This window comes from Apteryx rowi, unplaced genomic scaffold, assembly GCF_003343035.1.
Source record: "Apteryx rowi isolate R43461 unplaced genomic scaffold, aptRow1 scaffold_137, whole genome shotgun sequence".
Lineage (NCBI taxonomy): Eukaryota > Metazoa > Chordata > Aves > Apterygiformes > Apterygidae > Apteryx > Apteryx rowi.
Genome location: NW_020447608.1, coordinates 697,836 through 719,392, shown reverse-complemented (window position 1 = coordinate 719,392; position 21,557 = coordinate 697,836). Strand labels below are relative to the sequence as shown.

Below are 21,557 nucleotides of genomic sequence, written 5' to 3'. Positions count from 1 at the left end.
AAAAGTCCCCTTCTCCTCTCATACCCTCACAGAAAATTGGTGGTGGGAGAGTTGGAGCCTTTTGTGCATTGATGTTTCATGGGCTCTGCAAACCTGAGCTGTATTCCCAGCAGGCTTCCAGTTGTTTTCAAGCTTTATCATCTCTTAAAGAGATCTTTGGAATTAACTTTCTTGTTTCCCTGCTTCATTTAGCAGATGTTCTAGTGCTTCAGGAGCCAACCTAATTCCTGTGTTTGCTTGTCACTGGGTGAGACCTTCAAGGAGCTGGGCAGTTGAGGGGCAATGCTTTCTACTTCTAGTTAGTTAATTGCTGCCGAGCAGCTGGGGATGTATACACCAATACTCTTTCATGCCAAAACAATGGTTCTTTTAATTTGTTAGTGATAGTTTATGAAGCATGGTCCTCCCATCCACTGGCTGTGGTGTTGCCTTTGAGAGCAGTGCCCTGCTGACTGCTTGGAAATGGCTTTAGCTGATGATATGTAAGGTCTGTCTTTCTGACAAAAGAGTTTGTAGACTTGAACAGTTTCTATAAGAAGCTCCTTACTGTGTCTAAAGGACTTGGGAATGGGCTTGCTGGGAATGGAGCTGACGTTCTACAGAACTGTCCTCAGGAGCTCTAGAAACACAGCAAAAGCCTAGAGGCCTTGGGGAAGGCTCCCTTCCTTTCTGGCAGTCTCAGAACAATACCTAGTTCCTTTGGCACTTGTAGGAAAAAGACTTAAGATCCTTCTAGTGGATTTCAGGTGGAGAAAATTGTCCTGTAAGACATGAGAACCTCAGGAGGCCATGGCTCTGGGAGGTCCCATGAGAGAGGTGAAAATGGAAGGCGTGTCAGAGGAAGCAGAGCCATCAGGTGGAAGAGCTGATATTTCTCACTTGCTCTGTTCATTCTCTATGCCCTCTTTATTCCAATTGGCTTATCAGAGGTCAGATAACCAACCTGTAGCATCCTCCTGGTCCAGATGGAAGTTCATGCTACTGCCTTCTTTTGGAGCCAGCTGTGTTTATGTAGGTAGAACRTATAGGACTGACCCCTGTCTCTTGGGAGGGAGGGGAAAGTTGTGTAATTGGAGCCAGAGCATCAGACACTTGGATCCCAGTGTACCTTTGATGTCCTGTCAGTATTGTTACTAGTCAGCAGTGGCTCAGTCAGTACAAAACCAGCAGAACTGGATGTGTTCCTGGGGCAGATTCCCCAGTTTGGCCTGACTTCTGGTGCTTGGCTTTCCCTGTGAGAGATGAGTGCAATATTGGCAGAAGCACTTTCAACCTTCTGCTCATAAATGAGGCAGGGAAATCTGGTCCCACCTCAGTCAGATTTCTGTGGAAGGGTACAAGGAGACTTGAAATATCATTGCCTTTTCCTGGGTTATATTGGGGGAGTTTCATGTTTTAAATGTTACTTTCTTAATTTTATTCAAAAATAAAAATTTTGTAATTTAAGAAAAAACACATAGTAACTGCAGCACCTTGTGCTCCTGGTAGCTGAACCCTCCAAGGACTTAGAGGAATGCAGAGCTTTGTATTTCCATGGCTCTGTTTGTCTGACAGTTGCACTAATTTCTACAAGTACTCTTATTCTGGTTTTGTGATTGGTTTTATTTGCAATGGGGAGGGGAGGAAAGGGAAATCTGTGCCACTGCGAGAGCTTTATTTTTCTGCCACACTGTTTCCAGGTTGCCAGAAAGCAAGGCTGCAAGCCTGCTTGCAGATAACGCCTACCAGCTGGCAACATTGGAATAGGAAATTTGGAAGACACTGAAGGTTTTAAAAAAACACCAAAAACAAAAACCCTGTGACAATTCTAGCTGTTGTCACTTACAGCTTTGGCTGCCTGCTTCAGTTGTAACTGCTGGCTAGGTCTGATGGTCAATTAATGTTGGGGGTGGGGGGAGGGAAGCAGCCCCCCTGGCCCCGTATACAGAGACCCATAACATGCACACAGTACACCAAATAGCTGAGGAATGAGCAACATCTTCCCAGGGCCCTATTAGAGCTGGGCTGGAGGGCACCCTGGTGACGTTGGTCTCAGCAGAACGCATTTGTTTGCCTCCTCTCAAACCTATCGTGTCAGATGACTTGGTTGCCCCTGCTAGCCCATGCACCCTGCCAATCCTGTGACTTAACTGAGGCATAGGAGTTGTGCTTGAAAACTGGAAGTGCTTCTTCCTTTTTATTTAAACCAAAGCATTGACTTTTCAGTAACTTGCATGAAGGCATCTCTCAGGGAGGTTTTTTTCCATGCTGGTATAAGCTTCCAACTATATTTTGCTGGAAAATCTAATATTCCACAGGGTCAAAGTAATGTTTTCTCTTTCAATACATGAATGCTTGGAATGGTTGAGTTGTTCTTACACAGTGGATGTGGAGTCATGTGTTAAGACACTGCAGGACAATGCCTACAGGTCTTCTGATTTTTCTTTCTGAAGGCTAGACAGCTCCCAGAGGGTCCTGCAGCTCCTAAAGCCCTGGCTCACACATGCTTCCTTGGACATTCATAGGTGACACTTTCAGAAATTCAGAACTGTCACTAGTGGCAGCATACACACACACACAAAGACAGAGGTGAAGCTGCATATGCAGCTTCAGTGTTGATTGCTGTGATTTGATCACTGTCACTGTAGCTGTGGTGTAAACTCCTATATACTTGACCTGTTTTGGGAAAGAAAAATATCCATATTCTGGAGTAATTTGGAGATAACATCAAATGGAGCTGGAGACCTGTGAATGACTGTCTTTTGGGGACTACAGGGAAAACTTGGAGAGTGGAGGGGAGTTTCTACCACTAAAATTGCAACTCGTGTATAGTTGTAGTTGTAGTGAGAAAATAATACACTCTGTGCTGCTTTAAGAATAGAACACTGCTGCTTTGAGAATATAATAAGAGAGACCTGGTAACAAGCAACTTGTGGTGGGAAACAGAATTAGGATCCCAGATGTAGCTCTTAACACTCTTTCCTGACCTAAATACATAGCTAGTTGTCATTAACATGGCTTTCTGATGAATTACAGAGGGGGCTTAAATGGTTATGGAAGTGGAACAATAGGAATATCTGCCACACTCAAAAAGGGAGGGTATCATAGAGCTACARTACAACCACATCATCTTCTCAGTGGTGATACAGATCTTGGGAAGACTGGTACTTAGGGAAGGGGATGCCAAAGACCACTGGCAGCATGCATACATACCCTGTTTATGGTCTGTTATCAGGAGCGTGCAGCTATAGAGGCAAATTCATATTCAACAAAGTATCTTCACTAGACCACAATTCAGATTGCGCCATAGCTGCCAAGCTGTGCTCAGTTATGCCATTTAGATAGAAGTTGGATTTCTTTCACTGTCTCAAACTCATAAGTTGTTCAGCACTTCAGGAGGATGCCCTCTAAAACCAGTTGCCACAATTATGTGGGACAGGAGGAGGAATAGACCATGTAATTGCTCTTAATTTCTGTTCTTTTCCCAATAAGTGAGGCTTGGCTGCTGGTTGAGATCTTGGCTGCTGCTTGAAAGCCTTTTCCTTATGAAGTCTCTCTCTCACAGCTGTTTTCCCAGGACTGCCATATCCAGTTATCTTTTTAGGTTACTGATGTTTATTTTTTCTGCAACTGTATTTCTTTAGTTAGAAGCTGTGGGTGAATTCTTTAGGGCTGTCTTATTATAAACCCAACATTTAAATACTGTGAAGCCATAGGATAGTGGGTTCCTCAGTCCTGAAGAACTACTCAGGCAGGTGAGGCAGGAGCTCTGAAACCAATACTTGGGTCAGAATAAGTCTTGTTACATAAAAACAAAAGAAGTCTAAGATGTCCTGTTGCTGTCAGTGCCCTATTCACCACCCACTTTGTGAAGCATTGGAGAACTCTAAGAATATATTGGATCTTGGATTGTTTTCCCTGAGGAGTACCTTAGAGGCTTTGAGAGCAGTTCAGCACCTCAGAGATGGTATCTTTCAGAGCAGATCAAGGTGTGTTTCCTGCTCCTAATGATTTTTGAGACTGATCAGGGTGATGATCCGTACAAACAGTCTGCAAAGCAGGGCTGTGCTACAGTGCTATTTCTCCTCCCACTGCCACCACCTTACTAATGAATGTTAGTGGAATGTACTCTTAGGACTTTGCAAACTCATCCAGGGTTCATCCAAACGAAGATCAAGTCTTTTTGTGGCCTCATCTAAAAGAGTACATGCAGACCTTACTGGGATACCAGCTCTTCTCAGTAGGCTTCCTGTTGTGCAAGTTAATTGAATTGCTGTCTACGACATCTTCTTACCAGACTGTAGCTGCTTGTGTTTGAGTGCTTTTCATGGTTCCGATATACTGAAATGCACACACTGTGTAATTGCTACTATCAAACTTACTGCATCATGTTTTGAAGTATGAGATGTTTGAGTTTCTATAGAGACCTCACCTGCTGTGCTGATAACATGGATGACTGATTTAACATCTGGCATGCCTCAAGCTCCCTCCTTTTGTCAGCTGCACATGCTTGGCATCTCCTGTCAAGGCAAGTCATCCTCCAACTGCCACTGAGAATGTCATTCTAGTCCTGAAGTTTTTTTTTTCCCCTTTTCTTTTAATGGCAGATCTAGGCTGCACATTCTTGTGCTCTAAGGGAATAGGAATGCTGTACAGTGGAGCTGGAAAGTTTTTTTTCCTAACTGTTTTTAGACAAACACAGTTTTTAAGGTGCTGAGGTGGCAAGTGGGAGACAGACTGGACTAGGAGCTGGCTCGTACTACAGCAAAAGATGCATTTGCTCCATCCAGTCTCCTTTTATACACAAAGGAGATTTGCCATTGAGTCCTAGCAATGTTATTTAGTTTGAGGGCTGACTCAGTTTTAGGCTGCATTGCTTTGCTCTTCCTGGATGGAAAGTTGGCTACACAGCCCTAGATTTATTCAGTTATTGGCTACTTTTAGCAGCTGCTCTTGAACTGGGAGTAAACAAATACACTAGCTATTCTAAAGGTTTTCTCAGTTCTCCTTCCCCTCCCCCCCCCCCCAAAAAAAAAGTGGGGTAGGAGATAGGATGGCAGTCACTCCTTAACAAAATGAAAATGTAAACCAGGAAAGCTAACTCAACTGAGTTAGCAGGCCATTAGAGACTTCAGTTGTCCATAGCAGGTCATACGCCTTTTCCTTTCACAATCTTGCGGTCTGTGCACTGAGAGAATTCTTTAAGATTTGGTTCTCCCCCCACCACTATTAATATCCTGTATGCTTCTAGGCATGTGAGGGCCTTACCTTTTGCAGTCATGGGCTTCTCAACATAATAGCTGACCAGTAGTTGCTTTTTTAAATATTATTATTTTTATTGATTCACTCTGTTGGGTGGTTTGTACAGCTTCTTTTCAGTCTCCCTTCCACAGCAAAGGCTTTGCATTAAGGTCCAAATAGTATAGCCTCCAACTGACTTAACCTAGAACTGCAGGAACTGTCAGTATCAGAATGAAAGTCTGATCTAGGAGGGAACAGAAAGTCTTATTTTTAAATCACATCTGTGTAAAAGTCACTGCTTTACCTTTCTGAATCTTTGTCTAGCAATCAACCTGACCCATACTTCTATAGGGGTTTTACAGGTTACCTGATTTTTAAGAAAATCAGAGATGGGTCAGAGGGCATTCTCAGACAAGCATCTCAGTGTTCCTCCACTGAGATGAAGCAGAGGTTTAGAGACGTTACAGCATTTTAGTGTCTTTGCTAATATTATTAATCTTGAAGTATTTAATTAGAGGACATGGAGCAAGAATTCCTCTACTGCTGAAGTCTATTGTGACCTTCTGGACTTGAGCATAGACTTTGCAGGCTTTCGATGTGGTTACTTTTTTCTTTTGTCTCTTAACACCACCTATCAAGTGCTGTGCAATCACTTTCCCCCCTGCCCAAGGCAGAAGTTGTTCATGTAATTTAACTTAGCTAAGAGGGACTGTTGTATGTGCACCACTCTCTTTGGAGGAACTGGGTAGGGGGTGCTTATTCCTTTCCTGTACACTTGCATAAGCTCTAAGCTTGCTTGCCTACATCCTGGCCCTGGTCCCAGCTATTACTCATTTCCCAAAGAGAAGGGTATGTTATGCCTGAAAGATGATAGCTTGAATAAAGTTGGATCCCCCTTGCTGGGGAAATGCACCAAGTCTTGCAGCTGACTGTCCTTTATTAACCCAGCATCTGTCTGGAGAAGACCTGGTGAGGTCATGAGCCTGGAAGGCCACTAAACTGCCTTTTTTTTTTTTTTTTTTTAATACAGAGCTTAAGCAGAATAGTGTTTCAGGCCAGGAAAGGAGACTGGATCATATGTTGAAGATGGTGGAAATAGAGGTTTTTGTTAACCCTTGGAGTATTGTGTCAAGATAGGAATTCCTATCACTGGATCCTGTGGACTTTGTTCCATCCAGCCTGACTGCTGGCAGTTCAGGAGGAAAAGATGAGTTTCAGCCTTTTTTAGACAGCCACATGCATACTTCTTACTCTCTGGCAGCTACCTCTACATGTACAGATGTACTCATCTGCTCAGATGATTGAAGGAGAAGAAAATTTCTTCTATGTCCCCTTTCCATAATGCTGTGAGCACAGGGCATCTATACTTAATCTGATACTATCACTCGACTATACCTTTGACTTCAACTGACTGACAAAGGGTAAGTTAAAGTCAGGAAGAAAGACAGTACAGACATCTTTTCTCTGCACAAGCTGACAGCAGTACAGAGGAATTTTATTGTCTAAGTGTGAAAGGAAGCAGAAAGAAGTATCAAGGACTATGGGAAGTGCAATAAGAACTAAATCTAAATACAGGTTCTGCATTGGCTACACAGGAACACAGAACCATGCTGATTAATTACAAAAAGACACACATGATATAGTTCATAAAGAAAGAAACCCTCCATTTCTTAGTTCTTAGCTGTACCAGTGATAAATATGTAAATGGTTTTGGAGCACCCTATCAGTGCTAGAGTAGAATACTGATGTGCATGGAAGGGGACCCTCTGGTCCCACTAGCACCATCTCAACCCTGACCTGGAGGGAAACTCTGCCCTGCAGAGATTACAGGGGATTTAGTAGCCTTCTTGGCCTAAGTTGAGTTGCTCTTGAGCAGACAGAGCCAGGGCACACTCTGAAGGAGAGTGGCTGTGATATAAGTAAACACCTGCTCAGGAAACAGACAAAAATATTAAATTCCTTAAGAAGTTCAGCTTGGCTATAGAGAGCTCTGCTCTGGCAGAGCAAAAACCAAGCAAGAATAGCACTTGCTTTCTTAGGTTATGTTATAAACTCTCTAATGCAGGTCCTACAGGATAACAATGCAAGACCACTGGAATTCATGGTGTTACTTCAGCAAGACTCACACACACAATATGCATGGGAGATGGGGCACATCCTGCTTATATCTAGCTCCTAATCATCAGGACCACTTGAAATACTTTACTTAAAAGAAGCAAATGGCTAAAACAACCACCTGAAGGGATTAGCCAGAACCACTGGAGCAGAGTCAAGCCCATCTAATCCAGACTCTTCCCTTTTAGTAACAGAGGATTCTTCTGTTCATTATGTTTTCTCAAACTCTGCAAGTTTAAAGACAGTCATGTTTCAGCATATGCAACACTGCATGTGAGCCCGCCTTCAGGGGTAGGCACCTGATTAAGGCTTTCACCTGAAATGCTTAAAAAATAAAAATAAAATCGTGTTAAGCAGATCTGATAACAGCAATATAACTACTGTATAAATGCAAACTACTTCCCAGCCACAGTTCTGGAGTCATTTATTCTGGCAGGGATCCAAACATACTATGTACTGACCCATACAGTGGCACACAGGTAAAAGAGTCATCTGAATAAAAGCACTCCACTGCCCAGCTAAAACACTTGCTAACATACCTTAAGTTCCTAAAGACTCACTTAGCTTATCAGGGTTTAAAAAAAACAAACAAACAAAAAAACCTGACGTGTCACAGACTGATGGAGACCTGATCCCACTTCTTAGTACATGATGTTTATATTAGAGTGACATCACAGGAGAAAGTTCTTGGTTTTGCTCACTAATGCAGGCATCCTTTTAAAAATGTCTTGATTGCCCCTGTGTCAAAGGACTTGTCTACATAAAAGTATAAGGAGAAACTATTAATTCAAGGTTTGAATTACATTTAAAATAGTTTTTGCTAGCACTGGGCCAGCATTTGCTCAAGTAAAGCCTTTCTAACCTCGCCTAGACTTGGTGTACAACATAGGCAGTGTCTATCCATTCTCAGTGTATGGAGGCAGTTCCCTTCCGCAGGGTTCAGAAGGACTTGCACTCCAGAACAGACATCAGAGAAGACCTACTGAACAGTGAAATTTACACCCCAGAGCTACCTGAACTATCACATCAATATTTAACATTAAATACTTCATTAAAAGGAATCTTCAAGAACCATCCTTTTTTGTTCTGCAGATGCTAAGGTGTATGAGTTAAACCCTATTTTCTCCCTTCCATTCATTCTCTGTCATGGTGAAGAACAGAAAGTGAAGAAGATTCATCTTCAGAMTTTTTTCTTGGGTTTTGAGGCAGACAGACCAGAAACTAGAGCAGCTGATTGAGAGAGGAAAGTGGAATTGCAAAAGCATGGTTAATCCTTCATTGTACCCTCAAGTTACTTAGGGCATACAACTAGACTGCACAAGTCCACTGTGTCAAGTTTGGGGTTGGGGGTGCTCTCCTGTTTGTCATCTCAGCAAGGAACCTAAGCTTTACACTGAAGCGATGCATTTTGTTATGGAGATACAGAGTGGACAAGAAGGGGAAAAATTAAGTCATTTTCTGTTTCTTTGCACCAGCCACTAAACTGGTGATACAGAAACAGCAAGGGGCAGGAGATTTACCACCCAAATAAACACAGCAGAAGGCTTGAAACAGTAACTCTAGTAGATGCCTCAGTGTCTGGTCCTGTGTCCATCTCGAGACGTCAATGTTAGATATATAAGAATTAAAAGATTCCTAACACACAATTATGCAACTAAATCTTGAAAGAGGATTTCTTGTCTGGCTCCAGTTAGTGAGTGCTCTGAAGGATGAGGATTAAGAGATCTTGAACTCTACCTGTCACTCATTCCTTAAACATCCACTTCCTTTGATTTTCTAAACTATTGGCCTCAGTTACATCCTGCAGAAAAGTGCTTAATTACTGGGTCAAACAAAGCATTTTGTTTTAAGCCATTCTGCCCTGGTGATCTAACACTGCTGAGCATCCTTTTGCCCTGGTCTCAAGAAAGCATCATTAGCATGCAGCTGACCCATCACTTGCCCCTTCTTTTTTGAAGTCTTCTTCCCTCCTCCTTTCCATCTAAAAAGGCTCACGTCTATCCAACTATTGAATGTGCTCTGTATGAAGCTACTAATTATTCTCAAGAGCTTTCCAATCACTCCAAGTTAACTAACCAACCAAAAAAAATGGTAGGTGTCCTAGTTTTATATAAGTGGGTATTACAGTATTTTTCTGTATTTCATCCACTTTAATAAAACCTAACATTCAGTCTCCCTTGCTGCTTGCATTTATTGTAGATTTCACAGTGACACCTGAACTTTCAGTGTGCTACATGACAGTATGAGAAGGCAGCTAGTGGCTTTCCTGTGACCCTTATTATTTACAGGTAGCTGTGGTACCTTTACAGTTATCACCATTAGCATCCAGATACTAAGTATGCTAATTTACAGCTGCACAAAATTGACCAGAAGAAACAGCCAAATGGCTGCTTGCCTTGGTACTGTCTAGTTTCAGTGTTGCGTGTAGCTGGAGTGCAAGGGAGAACAAGTGTTGCAATGCACTGTGGAAACTAGCATCCTCTTCTGGATTAATCTTATCTTGGATCAGCAGCAAGTTATGACACATCACTGTGGATTCTCCTCCTGGTCATGCAGCATGGCAGAAAAGTACAGACAACTAAGAGAGCTTGGAAGAACAGACTGCAGTTGTATGAATACATACATAGCGCCTTGCAAGTTACATCACAGTGAAGGATGTACAATAGGGACCTGTAAGGCTTGAGTTAAAACACTTGTGGGCAGTGCTTCAAGGATTAACACTGCTTTAACTCGACAGAAGAGCTGATTTTTTTGGGGATAAGAGCCCATTCTCTGCCACCAGAATAGCACTGCTTATATGAGAGTGTGACACAGCTATACTGTGACACAGAACTGCTAGAGAGCTAAGCTCCATCGTGTTTCTAATGACTCCACCGGAAAGTATAAGCCCAGTTCTAACAAACTTAAATATTTAGTATTTCAGACAGTTTAGCTCCTTGTTAATGTTGTGGTAAAACAAGACTCAGTTTCTCTCCAACCCTCCAACTCCCAAGATGAGTTTCTGCATTCCCAGATCCATGTATCCTGATCACTTCGAGGCTACACTGTGCTGACTTCTGGCAACCACTCTTTTTCCAAGCTGTAGGCCTCACAGACCTGACAACACTCCTGATTTCTGACAAGTATTACACTGCTTAATCAGTGGTACTACATTCCCCTGAARAGAAGTTTAGGAAATGTTAAGGCTGTGACTGGGCAGAAAAGTCCAGCCCAACTCTGAGGCTGGAATGGGGAACTACCTTCAGGAGGCTCCCAGTTGAACTGTCAGAAAAGCAGCTGCAATCTCCTTGAGCAGGGCTTCCCACCAACACATGCTCAGGGCTGGTGTTCCAGGCCTGTAATACTGCAGCAATGGAGGAAAAAGACTTGCAGAAAGCAAAAATGCTTGTAAAACCTGTTCAGATCATCAAATCCTTCTTCAGCCATTACTCTTAAAATTTGTTACCTTGGTGACTGAGGTACGTTCTGCCAACTTTCACTATAGCAGTCACTAGCAGCTACTAGAGAGAAGGCAGATGAAGAGATAGCTCAAAACTCAAGTGTCTAACAAGCCCCAACCTTCCCCCTCGGGTGCCAGGACAATTAATCTCTCTGCCTATTTTCACATGGCAATGTCACAGGCATATCCTGACCCGCTTTGCCACAAAAGGACATACTGCAACAGCCCAACAGCATCACAACAGGTAAAGATGCCATCATCCCACTCTCTGCCCCCTCAGACTCAATGAAATGTATTGGAATAGGCTGAATTAAACCAGAGATGTGTTTTCTCCAGATGAGAGGCTCTTGCATGATTAATAAAACAGAGACTGAGCAAAATCAGCCCTGTCTCTCACAAGAGCAGTGTTAAAGTGCTCAGAATGACAAAACTAGGAGCGTTTGCACAAGATGCAGGGGCTGTCCCATTCCAATATCACTCTCAGCCCCATGGGCTTTGCATGGGCTCAAGACCTGTGCAGGCAGGGAAGGAGCACCATGGATGAGATGCTTCATCTACTTGCTGTCAACCCAAAAAATCTGATAGCAAGTCTGCTGACCTCACTCATTCCCTATTCTCCCTGCAGCACACTCCCACCAATGTGCAGATCTGTTCTAAAAAAGCAAACAAACCCCTCCCCCCAAAACCCCAAACCAACAAAAAAAAACCCACGCTTGCTTTCGTGAATTAAGATGGACATCTCTCCCAGAAGCAGGCAGGTGAATCCTCTGGGACCCATGGGATCCAGCTCTGGGGCTGGCCCACTGGCAAGCACCTGGGAAGACCAGCACTCTGTTCCACTCCCACTTCCCCCTCCCCTGTGTCAGAATTGCTGCCAGTGGATTCTGGTCCCAACTGCAGCCAGCAAGGAGTCTGCGGAGCCAGACACACAAGGCACAGCTCTCTTCACACCCGGATTTGGTACCCATTGAGGTCTGGCATGGCTTTGGAATCAGCAGGCTTCTTCTCACCAGATGGCCTGTGAGCAAAGAGCGTAAGAACTATTCAGAAACTCTTCTCAGTCAGGAGGGCCTGCACATAGAGATGCCAGCACCGGATAAGCAGACAGGAAAGTTTTAGACTCACACCACACTACAGTGGGCAGAATTATTCTCTAACTTCAATAACTCTCTCAAAGAACTCCACAGAAAGATAACACAGGTTAGGAAGAGCAGGAACTCCACACTGATACCTCAAATCAGTTTTCAGGAGAACAATCTCACTGACCAATGATATAATCTGTGGAATCCCTTTGGGGTACAGGCCTTCAAGATGTCACAGCTCAGACCCCTGAGCAAGCTTAAATACCAGCTACTGAGATCACTGTCTATCTGAGCAACCTTCCCCCACTCCAAACAAAAAAAATCCAACCACCCTCTGGCCCAAGCAGTGATAAACTCAGAAAGGCATAGATTAGGGAGGGATGCTAATGCAAGGGAGAGAAGTCTCCTCTGTTATAAAGAACCTCAGTAAGACACCAAAAGGATGCAAGACAAGACAGCAAGGTGGAGTCTATCAGCAAGATAAAGATGCTCTAGGTCTCCTGCCCTGCAGCCCCACTCACCGTCGGTCCCCGCGGCTGTTGCGCCGATGGGGGCTGGCCTGACCTCTTTGCGGGGAGGAAACATCTTTCTTCCTATCCTTGGTGGGAGATGGTGGCCCTGTTCCTTTGCCAATCTGCCAGAAAATTTAGGAAAAACAAGAGTAACATGAGCAGAAAACCAATACTAGTAGTAACTAGAAAACACAAAGCTCAAGGGCAATTAATTATGTGAGAATAACTCTGCTAGCTTCCACTAGGGGCCCAGCCTGTATAGAAAAGACCCTTCAGCCACCAATTCACCCTCCACTCCACCACATAGGAGACCTCTTGCCACTTCACTTCCCCAGCATGCCACAGTCCAGGCAAAACAGCAGATGCAGCTGTGAGCTGCTTCCCCATTGCAGTTGCTCACCTTCAGCCTCATATCACGGGCATGTCTCTCAAGCTCTTTACGGAAGTCTTCCCGGCTTAGCTTGTCCAAATCCAGGATGGAGTGTTTCCACTCAATCTGCTCCACACTGTGTGGGTCATGGGACACACAGTGGCCTAGCTTCACCTTTCTGAGGGTGTGCCAACAGCGGCGATATGCCTCCTCAAAGTCAAAGATAAGCTCGCTCAGTGTGCGAAAGATGGGCGCCTTGTACATGAGCTCCTCACGCCGGCTGATACCCAGTGCTCCATAGCGGCCTCCAAAGTTCACCCCCAGCACAATGTGTCGGAAGTAGTTCCCTGAGAAGTGGGTTTTGAAGCTGATGGGGAAACGGTCCAGCGTGGTCATGTTGTTGGTGAGGTAACTGACAACAGCTGCTATTCAGGAAACAACTGGTGATACCATTTTCTTGACAAGATACTTCTTTTCTGCTCCAAACCCTCCCAGCCTGCTCAGCACACTCACCACTGATTCAAGCATCACACAGACAGGATTTGTTCTCCAGATCAAGAGTCCAACTAATTGCAAGCTGTCCTACTTTCATCTGGGTCACAGGGAAACCGAGTTATCACTCTGACTTGGCCTCCTCAGCAAGACAGCCAACAAAGGGGAGTTAACTCCAAGGCAGGTTTGTGATGCAGAAGTTGCAATACTAGCATGCTTAATGTATTTTTTTCATAGTTGCTGAAAAACTCTGCAGCATTATTCTACAGTTTGTTTTAATCTGTTTTACTAGCTGTTATTTCACTCAGAAACCTAGGACTGAACAAAGCACTTACCAGACCATTCTTCTGAAACATTCGCTTGCAATCCCTGCCCCTCCAGTGGCTTTGCTAATGTGTTTCAAAATCTATAGTCCATGTGACATGGACTAAGCTTGGGGAAGACAGCTGGGGAAGATGTGTGCTTAAAGGCAGATGCAAGTCTGGAATTAATAAAGGGCATTGCCTCAGCTCGCAGGCAGTTTTAGACTGTCTACTGGGGTAACATACACCATACTTAACAGTTGGCTACAATCCCTTCCTTATTTTAGTGTAGAACACATGCAGGTAACATTGCAATAATGGAATGTCTTCATCCACAAAGGACTTCCTGACCTAACTCTAGCTAATATTTTTGCCCCCCTTTATATGTTCCTTCCTTAGATCTTTCCTTTCTCTTTTGCTTGATACTAGAGTTGTCCAGAGCAGCACTACCTTTCTTGGAGCGGGAGGAGTGGCTCTGAAGAATTAATTCTGGTATTTCAATGGTTTGCTTAAATTTTGTCAGGAGGTTTTGGGAGAACTGGGGGGAAGAAAAAGAAAGGGATGTGAGGGTTGGTAGCAATATATCAGCAGCCTTGAAGCATCATAAGAGAACAGAGCAGAAAACAGGGATGGGCAGACATGCACATTTCTAAGAGAACAGGATACATTCCCAGGATCACAGCTTCCAGGCATTTGATTGGCAGGGCCTCTTTGGTCATTTCTTTGGCCAGGTCCATCAGCCTGTGGAGTGGGACAAGGGAAAGAGGAGGAGAGTTAGAGGGCTTGTGGTATGCAAGCCTGGCCAGTTTAGCCCTTTTGCAGTATATATGTAAGGTAGTTTTCCAGGAGAGAGGAAGGCCCATTAAGGTCAGGTAGAGGAGAAAATACCTTCTTTTAGGAAGATATGAAATCCAAATCAAGCCTTCTGGCATTCTGTTCCACAGACTGTCACTGCTTACAAGGAGCTCCCTTCAGTGAGTTACAACAAAGCTGTGTACTAGGCCAACCTCTGTTCTCAAGGAGGCCACAGCACTTGACTCAGTGAGTTCTTCTGGATGGACTGCAGGCAGAAACCTCAAAGGACCCAGGGCCAGCAATATTTGCCTCACAAGGCTCAAGGACAGCAAAGCTCTCTTCCCTGGCACCATACAACCCTCCTCTATTCAACAAATACTGCAGAAGAGACATTGCGCTGATTACAATACAAGCCATTTGGGTCATATAAGTTTATGGACTGGGCCAATAGTAAGAAGCCAATACCAGGGCTTGGGGGAGTCTCAGTATGCTGGCCAAGAGAATCAGTGAACATCAGGTGCTTATCTCTGGGGAATTTAACAGGCACAGCTCTTCTCAAAATCTGCAGTCAGGAGAGCCCCCCACTTTTTACTTCAAAGTGCAAGACACCAAAAGCTTAGTGAGCCTGTATTCTGCAAAGGCACTCACAAATGCTGTGAAGTTAGACGTGCAAAGATATTTGGTTTTTACAAAACTTATTTAGGGCAGAACCTAGTTTCAGAATCCATCAAAAGCTCATATAGTTATATTACAATTCACACATCTTTGAAATACATTATTTTACTAGATTTATTAATTCATGACAACAAAACCTACCTCTGTCCTTGCGAAAGGACAGACACAGCTCTGCCCAGACATACTTGAAGCAATAGACAATAAAGCCACCTAAAGTAGGATGGAGCTGCAGTGTTGAGAGCTCCGAGTGCCACCTGGATGCTGGCCAGGGGAAGGAAGAACAAGCAGCGAGTATAGCAAGGCCCCAGCATTTTTAAGCAAGGATAAAACACAGGAAAAGCTGCCAGCCCTCACCCGGTCAGAGGTCTGCTCTTCTTAATTTCAAAGAATTGTGTCCCAGTGTGATTGTACCTGGAGGTAAGAGGTTAAGGGCTCTGCAGCTTGGAGAGTAGAGTTTCAAGGAAACCTGTCTGAAGAACTGTCACAAAGACATTACTTACCATTCTCACAGCAAGGTCAGGATCCCACAAACAACACCAAAGCAAGAAAGTCCCCACCTCCCTAGCCTGCATTTCTCCCATTTAGAGTCCCTCCTTACTCCCACTGCATTTTCTTCCTATTGATTCTTCTCGTCCTCCTCACCACATACAGTTTTCCATCCCATTTCCCAAAGCTCCCTGCTGACAGCATATGCTCTGTTCAACTTTCCAACTGTCAGGGCAGAATAAAGTTTGATAGGTCTCTGCCTGCTCCTGTCTGCAGAGAATACATGGAGCCTAGAAACATTCATGGTACCTTATTCTCAGACCAACTGGGATGCAGCCAGGAGTACAACCACCTGAGATGTGCACAAGATGCCAAAAGGACTGCCTTCTTACTGTGTGTCAGGGCTGAAACCAGAGCTGGCTCTGTATCTCATCAGTGAGATTAAACTATGCTTGTGTGGCACATGCCTCCTGTCCTTATGCTATCCAGTGCAGTAGGGATGGAGAAATCTCATTCCCAGGACACAGTTACGCAGGCAGCTCTACATATAAAGGAGCAGCATACCACAGTTGCACAAAAGCAGAGTGGCTGACTTTCCTTTTAAATAGCAGAGAAGAGTGCTCAATATGACCTTACAGGCAGTTCTCTCCATCACAGCTCAGCCACACTTAACAGTGAGATGAAAAACTTTGTAGCCCATCTGAGATCCAGCAGTCAGGGTCTTGGATGTGCATGTTTTAGAAGAATGGCTCTGTAAAGCCAGTGTACTGACCTAGAAGGGTTCTTGTGGGGAAAAAGCCCCTGACAAAGTGCCAATTTGTTACAGGGAGTGAATAAGATCAGAAGGGAAGTCAGATAGAAACAAAACTTAGCAGCAAAACAAACCATCATCCCAAGTCCAGCTTCCTGTTTTCAGGGAGCAAGTTTCAGTTCCCCTCCAGCTGGTCTCTCCTGCATAGGGAAGGAAGTTCTCCTTGCTCCCTCTTCCTGGGTTATCACATCAGTGTCAAAGGTAATAGTAAAGGATACTGAAGCTCCCTGATGTAGCGCTGTACAGCTTCCAGGCGCTCAGGGATGGGGGTGGACGGCTGGAACGCAGGCACACTCGGTATGGGAATCTGAAATGGGGAGCACAGCATTAATCACAGCTTCCAAACCTTTCCAGCTCCTTGCCAAACTCAGTGGCACATAGCTACAGAGAGTGCGTTCCTCTGAAACCAGCCCCTTTTGGCTGCCTGAAGTGGCCACACAATGAACACTCCTCTGTTCTCATATCTGTAACTGGGAAGGAATTGAGAAAGAAGCAACACCAAAAAGTTGCAAGGGACACAGTGCAAATGGGCTCTGCATTTAGACAACATTACAAGGGAAGACAGACAGAGACAGACAGACAGAGACAGACAGACAGAGACAGACAGACAGAGACAGACAGACAGAGACAGACAGACAGAGACTAAGGATGAATTTCCCAAAGTTACCAGAGCATGGAGCAGTCTTGTAAGCAAAGGACAGACGCACTGTCACCGGGCACCTCAGGTGAGTTGGCATTGGCTGACACAGCCTTAATAGCGTAATGACTGCCTACCTTCAGTGTTTGTTGCTTTGAATTACATAGCCAGGGAATGACTTTTGCAAGTCCACTACTCAGACTGCTGTCCCATTCTGAGGCCTTGGCCTTATGGGTGCAGTCAAATTTTCCTCTCTGTTTGCTCCATAGAAGATAACTGCAGCCTTGTCAGATGCTGATAAAACATGTCTAAGCAAGGAGAAGGGCCCTGTCTGCTYGGCTACAGCAGACAGGCAAGCTAGGTTGGCAGACAGCCCTGAGGACACACTCATTAAACAAATTTAATGGAGAAGACACAGATTTGGTGTGACTGACAGACTTGAAGAAACAGACCAGCATCCTCTCTCATAGCTCATGCCTTAACACCCCTCTGATACCAGTGCTGCAGCTCTTCGCAGCAATTTGTTTTTTAACGATTCAGTTCCTCTTCAGACTTCCCCAGGAGATGGGCTATCCCCCATCTAAGAAAGAACAAGTCAGACCCAGATCTTCCCTCAGGGCCTTCTATTCTGCTGTGTGCTCACTGCCTCTGTTGGCTGTGGTTTTGTAGCCAGCAGCACTGCTTAGCCACCCATTGCCCTCCCCATGTACTTCCGCAGCCACTCATTTCCATACCCTCTCCTCCAGCCTGGGTTGGCACAAGTGAACCAGCTCACACACCTGAACCAACTGAAAGCTGAGCCAGCAGGCATGGTTATTCTTCAGTCAGATCAGTTCCCTGACCTGGTTTGCCACAAGGTCACACACAGCTTATGCCAGTACAGCACAGGGGCCGGCGACTGCTCAGCTTTGAGAGATGATCTGTCACTGAAAATCATCTGTACTCTAAGCATCTTTCTGTCTAGCTCCAAACCCTTGCAGCACTTCAACACTGAGCTAAACTCAGTCTCTGTTCATTTTCTCTCCAGTATCTGGTCTTTCTTTTCTTTGTTGGAAAACAAAGTAGCATCATTTGGCCACCAGCACCCATTTTCCTAGCACCTCTTGGAGGTGCCAGTTACTGTCTCTAGTGTCTGATTTCAGTTCCCTGCTCTGAGCAAGCAGAGGCACTGGCTGCCTCCCTAGCAGGAGGCGGCACAGGAACAGCAGGAGCAGATGTGAAACCTGGTCTGTTCAACCACAGCAAGAGCAGGGAAGGCTCCAGAGAACAGCACAGGGATGGAGCCATCTCTGGAACCACGCGAGCTGAGTCAGTTTGGATGCTGTGAGCTGACACACTGAGTCATAGGAAATCATTTCCAGCCAGAAACAGTGGAAGAGGTAACAAGCAGGACAGGCTGACTATTTAACTTTGTTTCATTTCTTCAGCCTGGAGACTTTCATGCTTTTTGAGTGCAGACAAGCAGATTAAGTGCATATAAACAGCTCAGATGAATGGTTCTGGTTAGTTACTCCTTTCTTTACTAGTACAAACTCCCAGATCTTTTCCTCAAAGGACTGCAACACTGAGACAGTGTAATGGCAACCAGTTCAGCAGGGGACTAGTTAATGCAGAAGAGCCTCCTGCACCTCAAGTAATTAAACTGATGAAAGTACAGTGTGCTCTCTCCCTCAGATCTCGGCCTGCAGCCCAGGCTACAGTTTCCTTTGCATCAGGTCTCCAGCATTTTACTGGGGCAATAGGAACAGAATGGGAGGAATAAGGAATTCATCCCTCAGCCCCACACTGACAAGATGGGAGACCCTTGTCCTTTGTTCTTATCCAGCATCATCCACTGCACATCTCAGAAGGGCTATAAACATTAGCCAGTCTTCACAGTCCTGAAGAAAGCACAGAGGAATTTATTTCCAACAAAAGAGAGGGAAGATCAGATCCGTTTTGCTTTCCCTTTAGTTACGCTGAAAGCTGGAGAAAGAGCTAGGAAGAAAGCCCAGATTTCCCAGAACACATACCTCTGCCAGACTTAGCAGGCTGTTTGAACACATCCTTAGTCCCTTATCGCTTGCATGGAGGGGCTGCATCACACCCCTCCTAGATTCATGCACACCAAGTTACTGCATTTATGCCCTGCTAGACAGGCAGACTATATGCATGCAATCGGGACTCTGCTTTTGGAAAAGGGACCCAGAAAGCAACAGAGATTTTCATATACTAAGTGGGCCATGCTGTACAAGAGACTAGACTGAYGGAAGAGAGGCACAGACACAGGTCCCCTCTTATTCATATCACAGAGGTGTTTTGGGGGAGCCTGGTTTACCAACAATTTCTCTTATGGTGCTTATATGTATCCAAGCTTCTCCCTACTCCCCTTTTGATAGCAACTTTGCACTGACAGTGGTTACAGATTAACATACATTCATTCATTAACATTCATTCAACCAAGAATACCAACCCCAGATATTATCCTGACTAAAAAAAAAATGGATTTTTTTCCTTCCATCCATCTGAACCCATCAGATATAGCTCTTCCTGTCTTCACCCTCATAACTTCCCCAAAGTTGTAGCTACAAAGGAAACAACCTACAAGAAGGTGGCACTTTCAAGACTAGGACACATGGCCAATTAACCACATCCTGCAAACTTGGCAAAGCTCATTTGGTGGACACCCCAAATCTACCAGAAGGAAACATTGGAAACCAGAGATTTCTGAGCTGTCAATACAACAGTGAAAGAGACAGTCCCTACAGCTGATCTGTGAACATATTTATAACATCTGATCACAGCCTCCTGCAGTCATCATTTTAAGTTTATGGGCAACTCTTGAAAGAGTATTATTTCCCCCAGCACCCAATATTGACCACCCTTCAAGGCAAAAATTTGTGAGAAGGCAATCCACTGTCCAACTCCTAACACCTAGAAAAGGCCTATTCAGCTTCTAGCATACAAAGGGTATCTGGCCTTTCAGAAGAGCCAGCCCTGCAGAGTACACTCACTGCCCTAATTCTAATCTGTTGCACCAGCCTTTCAAAGAAACTTGATTGCACAGAGATGTGTGGTAGTATAAGTAGCCCTCAAAGATATAAATACATCCCTAGAGGTGAGAAGGAGCTAGGGAAAGAGAGCCCATTTATCCTAGCTGCTTCCTGCCTCCCAGCATCCTCTCATCTGTATGCCTGGTGAGCTTGGGCACGACATCTCATAGATTGCAGAGTATCGAATAGAGTTTATAGATCTGGTTCCCAGGTGTGCTGGCATGCACTAAATAAATAGATAGCCCAATTTTAACCTGTTACTGTTAGAGGAGCTTGTACTGCTTGTATCCCCTAACTAAAACCCTCTGGCATTAAGACTGTATAAGACAGCTAAAAGAGAGCAGCAGAAGTACTTCACAGTAAGATCAACAACAGAGACTGAACAAAGTATTTCCCTCCTCTCATACATCACACTCTGAACTTCTTTATTCCAGTTTCCTCCTCTCTCCTGGCCAAATCAGCCTCTTTTGGTCAGGAAATTAAATACTGCATGTTCCGATTGATCTGAAACATGCTTTCAGCATTGACCCCAGGCTTAAGACAAAGTCAGAGGAGAGGAAGGAAAGCTGAAAAGGAAGAAAAGTCTAGTGGTTAGAACAGGGACTGTAATCAGGATTCAGGATTTGTTCTGGTTGCTGCCACAGTTGCCTATAACTCTTCCCTGCACAAAGGAACTTATATTGCACACTCCCTCCGAGATGCTCATGGAAAGCAGTACAGCTTGTCTGTGCACTATATAAGAACGACCTCTTGCTCGCTCCATATTACTTTCCCACAGAGGCTTCATTTTTTGTTATTTGAATTTCCTTCATTCGTACAACGGCATACTCTCATAACTGGCCAACRGAGTGCCACACCAAATGTTTGCAGTGTCTTTTGTTCAGAAGATGCCAATAAAGGGGGAGATTTTTCTCCAGCAGACAAGCAACACGCAGAGATAGCAACAATCACAAGAATTCATGTGCAAATGATTCAGTACAACACAAGGCTAAGTGAAATGATCTTCAGTTCCTCTTTTTGTACAGTTCTCAGCAGCAAAGCCAGGAATGCACTTCAAAATCACATCTGATCCCACACCAGCAACAACCTCTGCGTGTGTTAGCTAACTCCTCTTAAACATGTCTAGCATCAAAATCCCTTTTCTGGCTTACACTGCTCTGTGCAAGAATTCCTCTTGCTGTGGGAAACTGTACCTAAAYGCAATTTCTTCCTGGTTCAAACCCTCAGCTCTGCCACCCGCCCTGCCTCAAGTATCCGGATTGTGATAAAGCCTCCCCTCATCTTCTACCCAGCCCCCCTCTTTGTGGCGATCCATCCCTCTCCCAGGCCGTACAGCCACCACCTCAAGGCTATTTTCCGCCCGGGCCTCCCCAGAACAGGGTGCCCCGTTCACGCACCGCACGCAAGGCCGGCAGCGCGCCTCAGAGACGCCTCCCGGGCGCCGCGTTACCTCGCCGCTTGCCTCCCCGCAGCGGCACCGCGGCGGCCCTTCCGCGAGGCGCCCGCCGGCGAGCGGGGCCGGCGAGCGCCGCCTCCTCGCGGGACGCCGGCGCGCTGCCTCCGCCCTTCGTGCTGCCGCGGGAGGGGGC

The 21,557-nt window shown here is 45.0% G+C and overlaps 2 protein-coding genes across 5 annotated transcripts in view; one reads left to right on the top strand and one right to left on the bottom strand.

Annotated features, from left to right (window-relative positions):
* ANGEL1 (angel homolog 1) overlaps window positions 1-9,462 on the top strand; it is a 19,060-nt gene extending 9,598 nt beyond the window's left edge. For 3 of the 4 annotated variants that reach the window (XM_026057121.1, XM_026057125.1, XM_026057124.1), the window contains one exon: window positions 6,251-9,462. In XM_026057121.1, the coding sequence (XP_025912906.1) occupies window positions 6,251-6,357 (107 nt within the window). In that variant the 3' untranslated portion in view covers window positions 6,358-9,462. The other variant, XM_026057122.1, reaches the window with a different exon arrangement.
* On the bottom strand, window positions 7,743-21,490 carry VASH1 (vasohibin 1; the record flags this gene model as incomplete). Its single annotated transcript, XM_026057192.1, has 7 exons — window positions 7,743-11,792; window positions 12,378-12,490; window positions 12,769-13,150; window positions 14,199-14,273; window positions 15,357-15,413; window positions 16,518-16,606; window positions 21,419-21,490. Coding segments are annotated over 7 exons (861 nt in total), but the record flags the coding sequence as incomplete, so codon positions are not given.
* Between the last annotated feature and the right edge of the window lie 67 nt (window positions 21,491-21,557).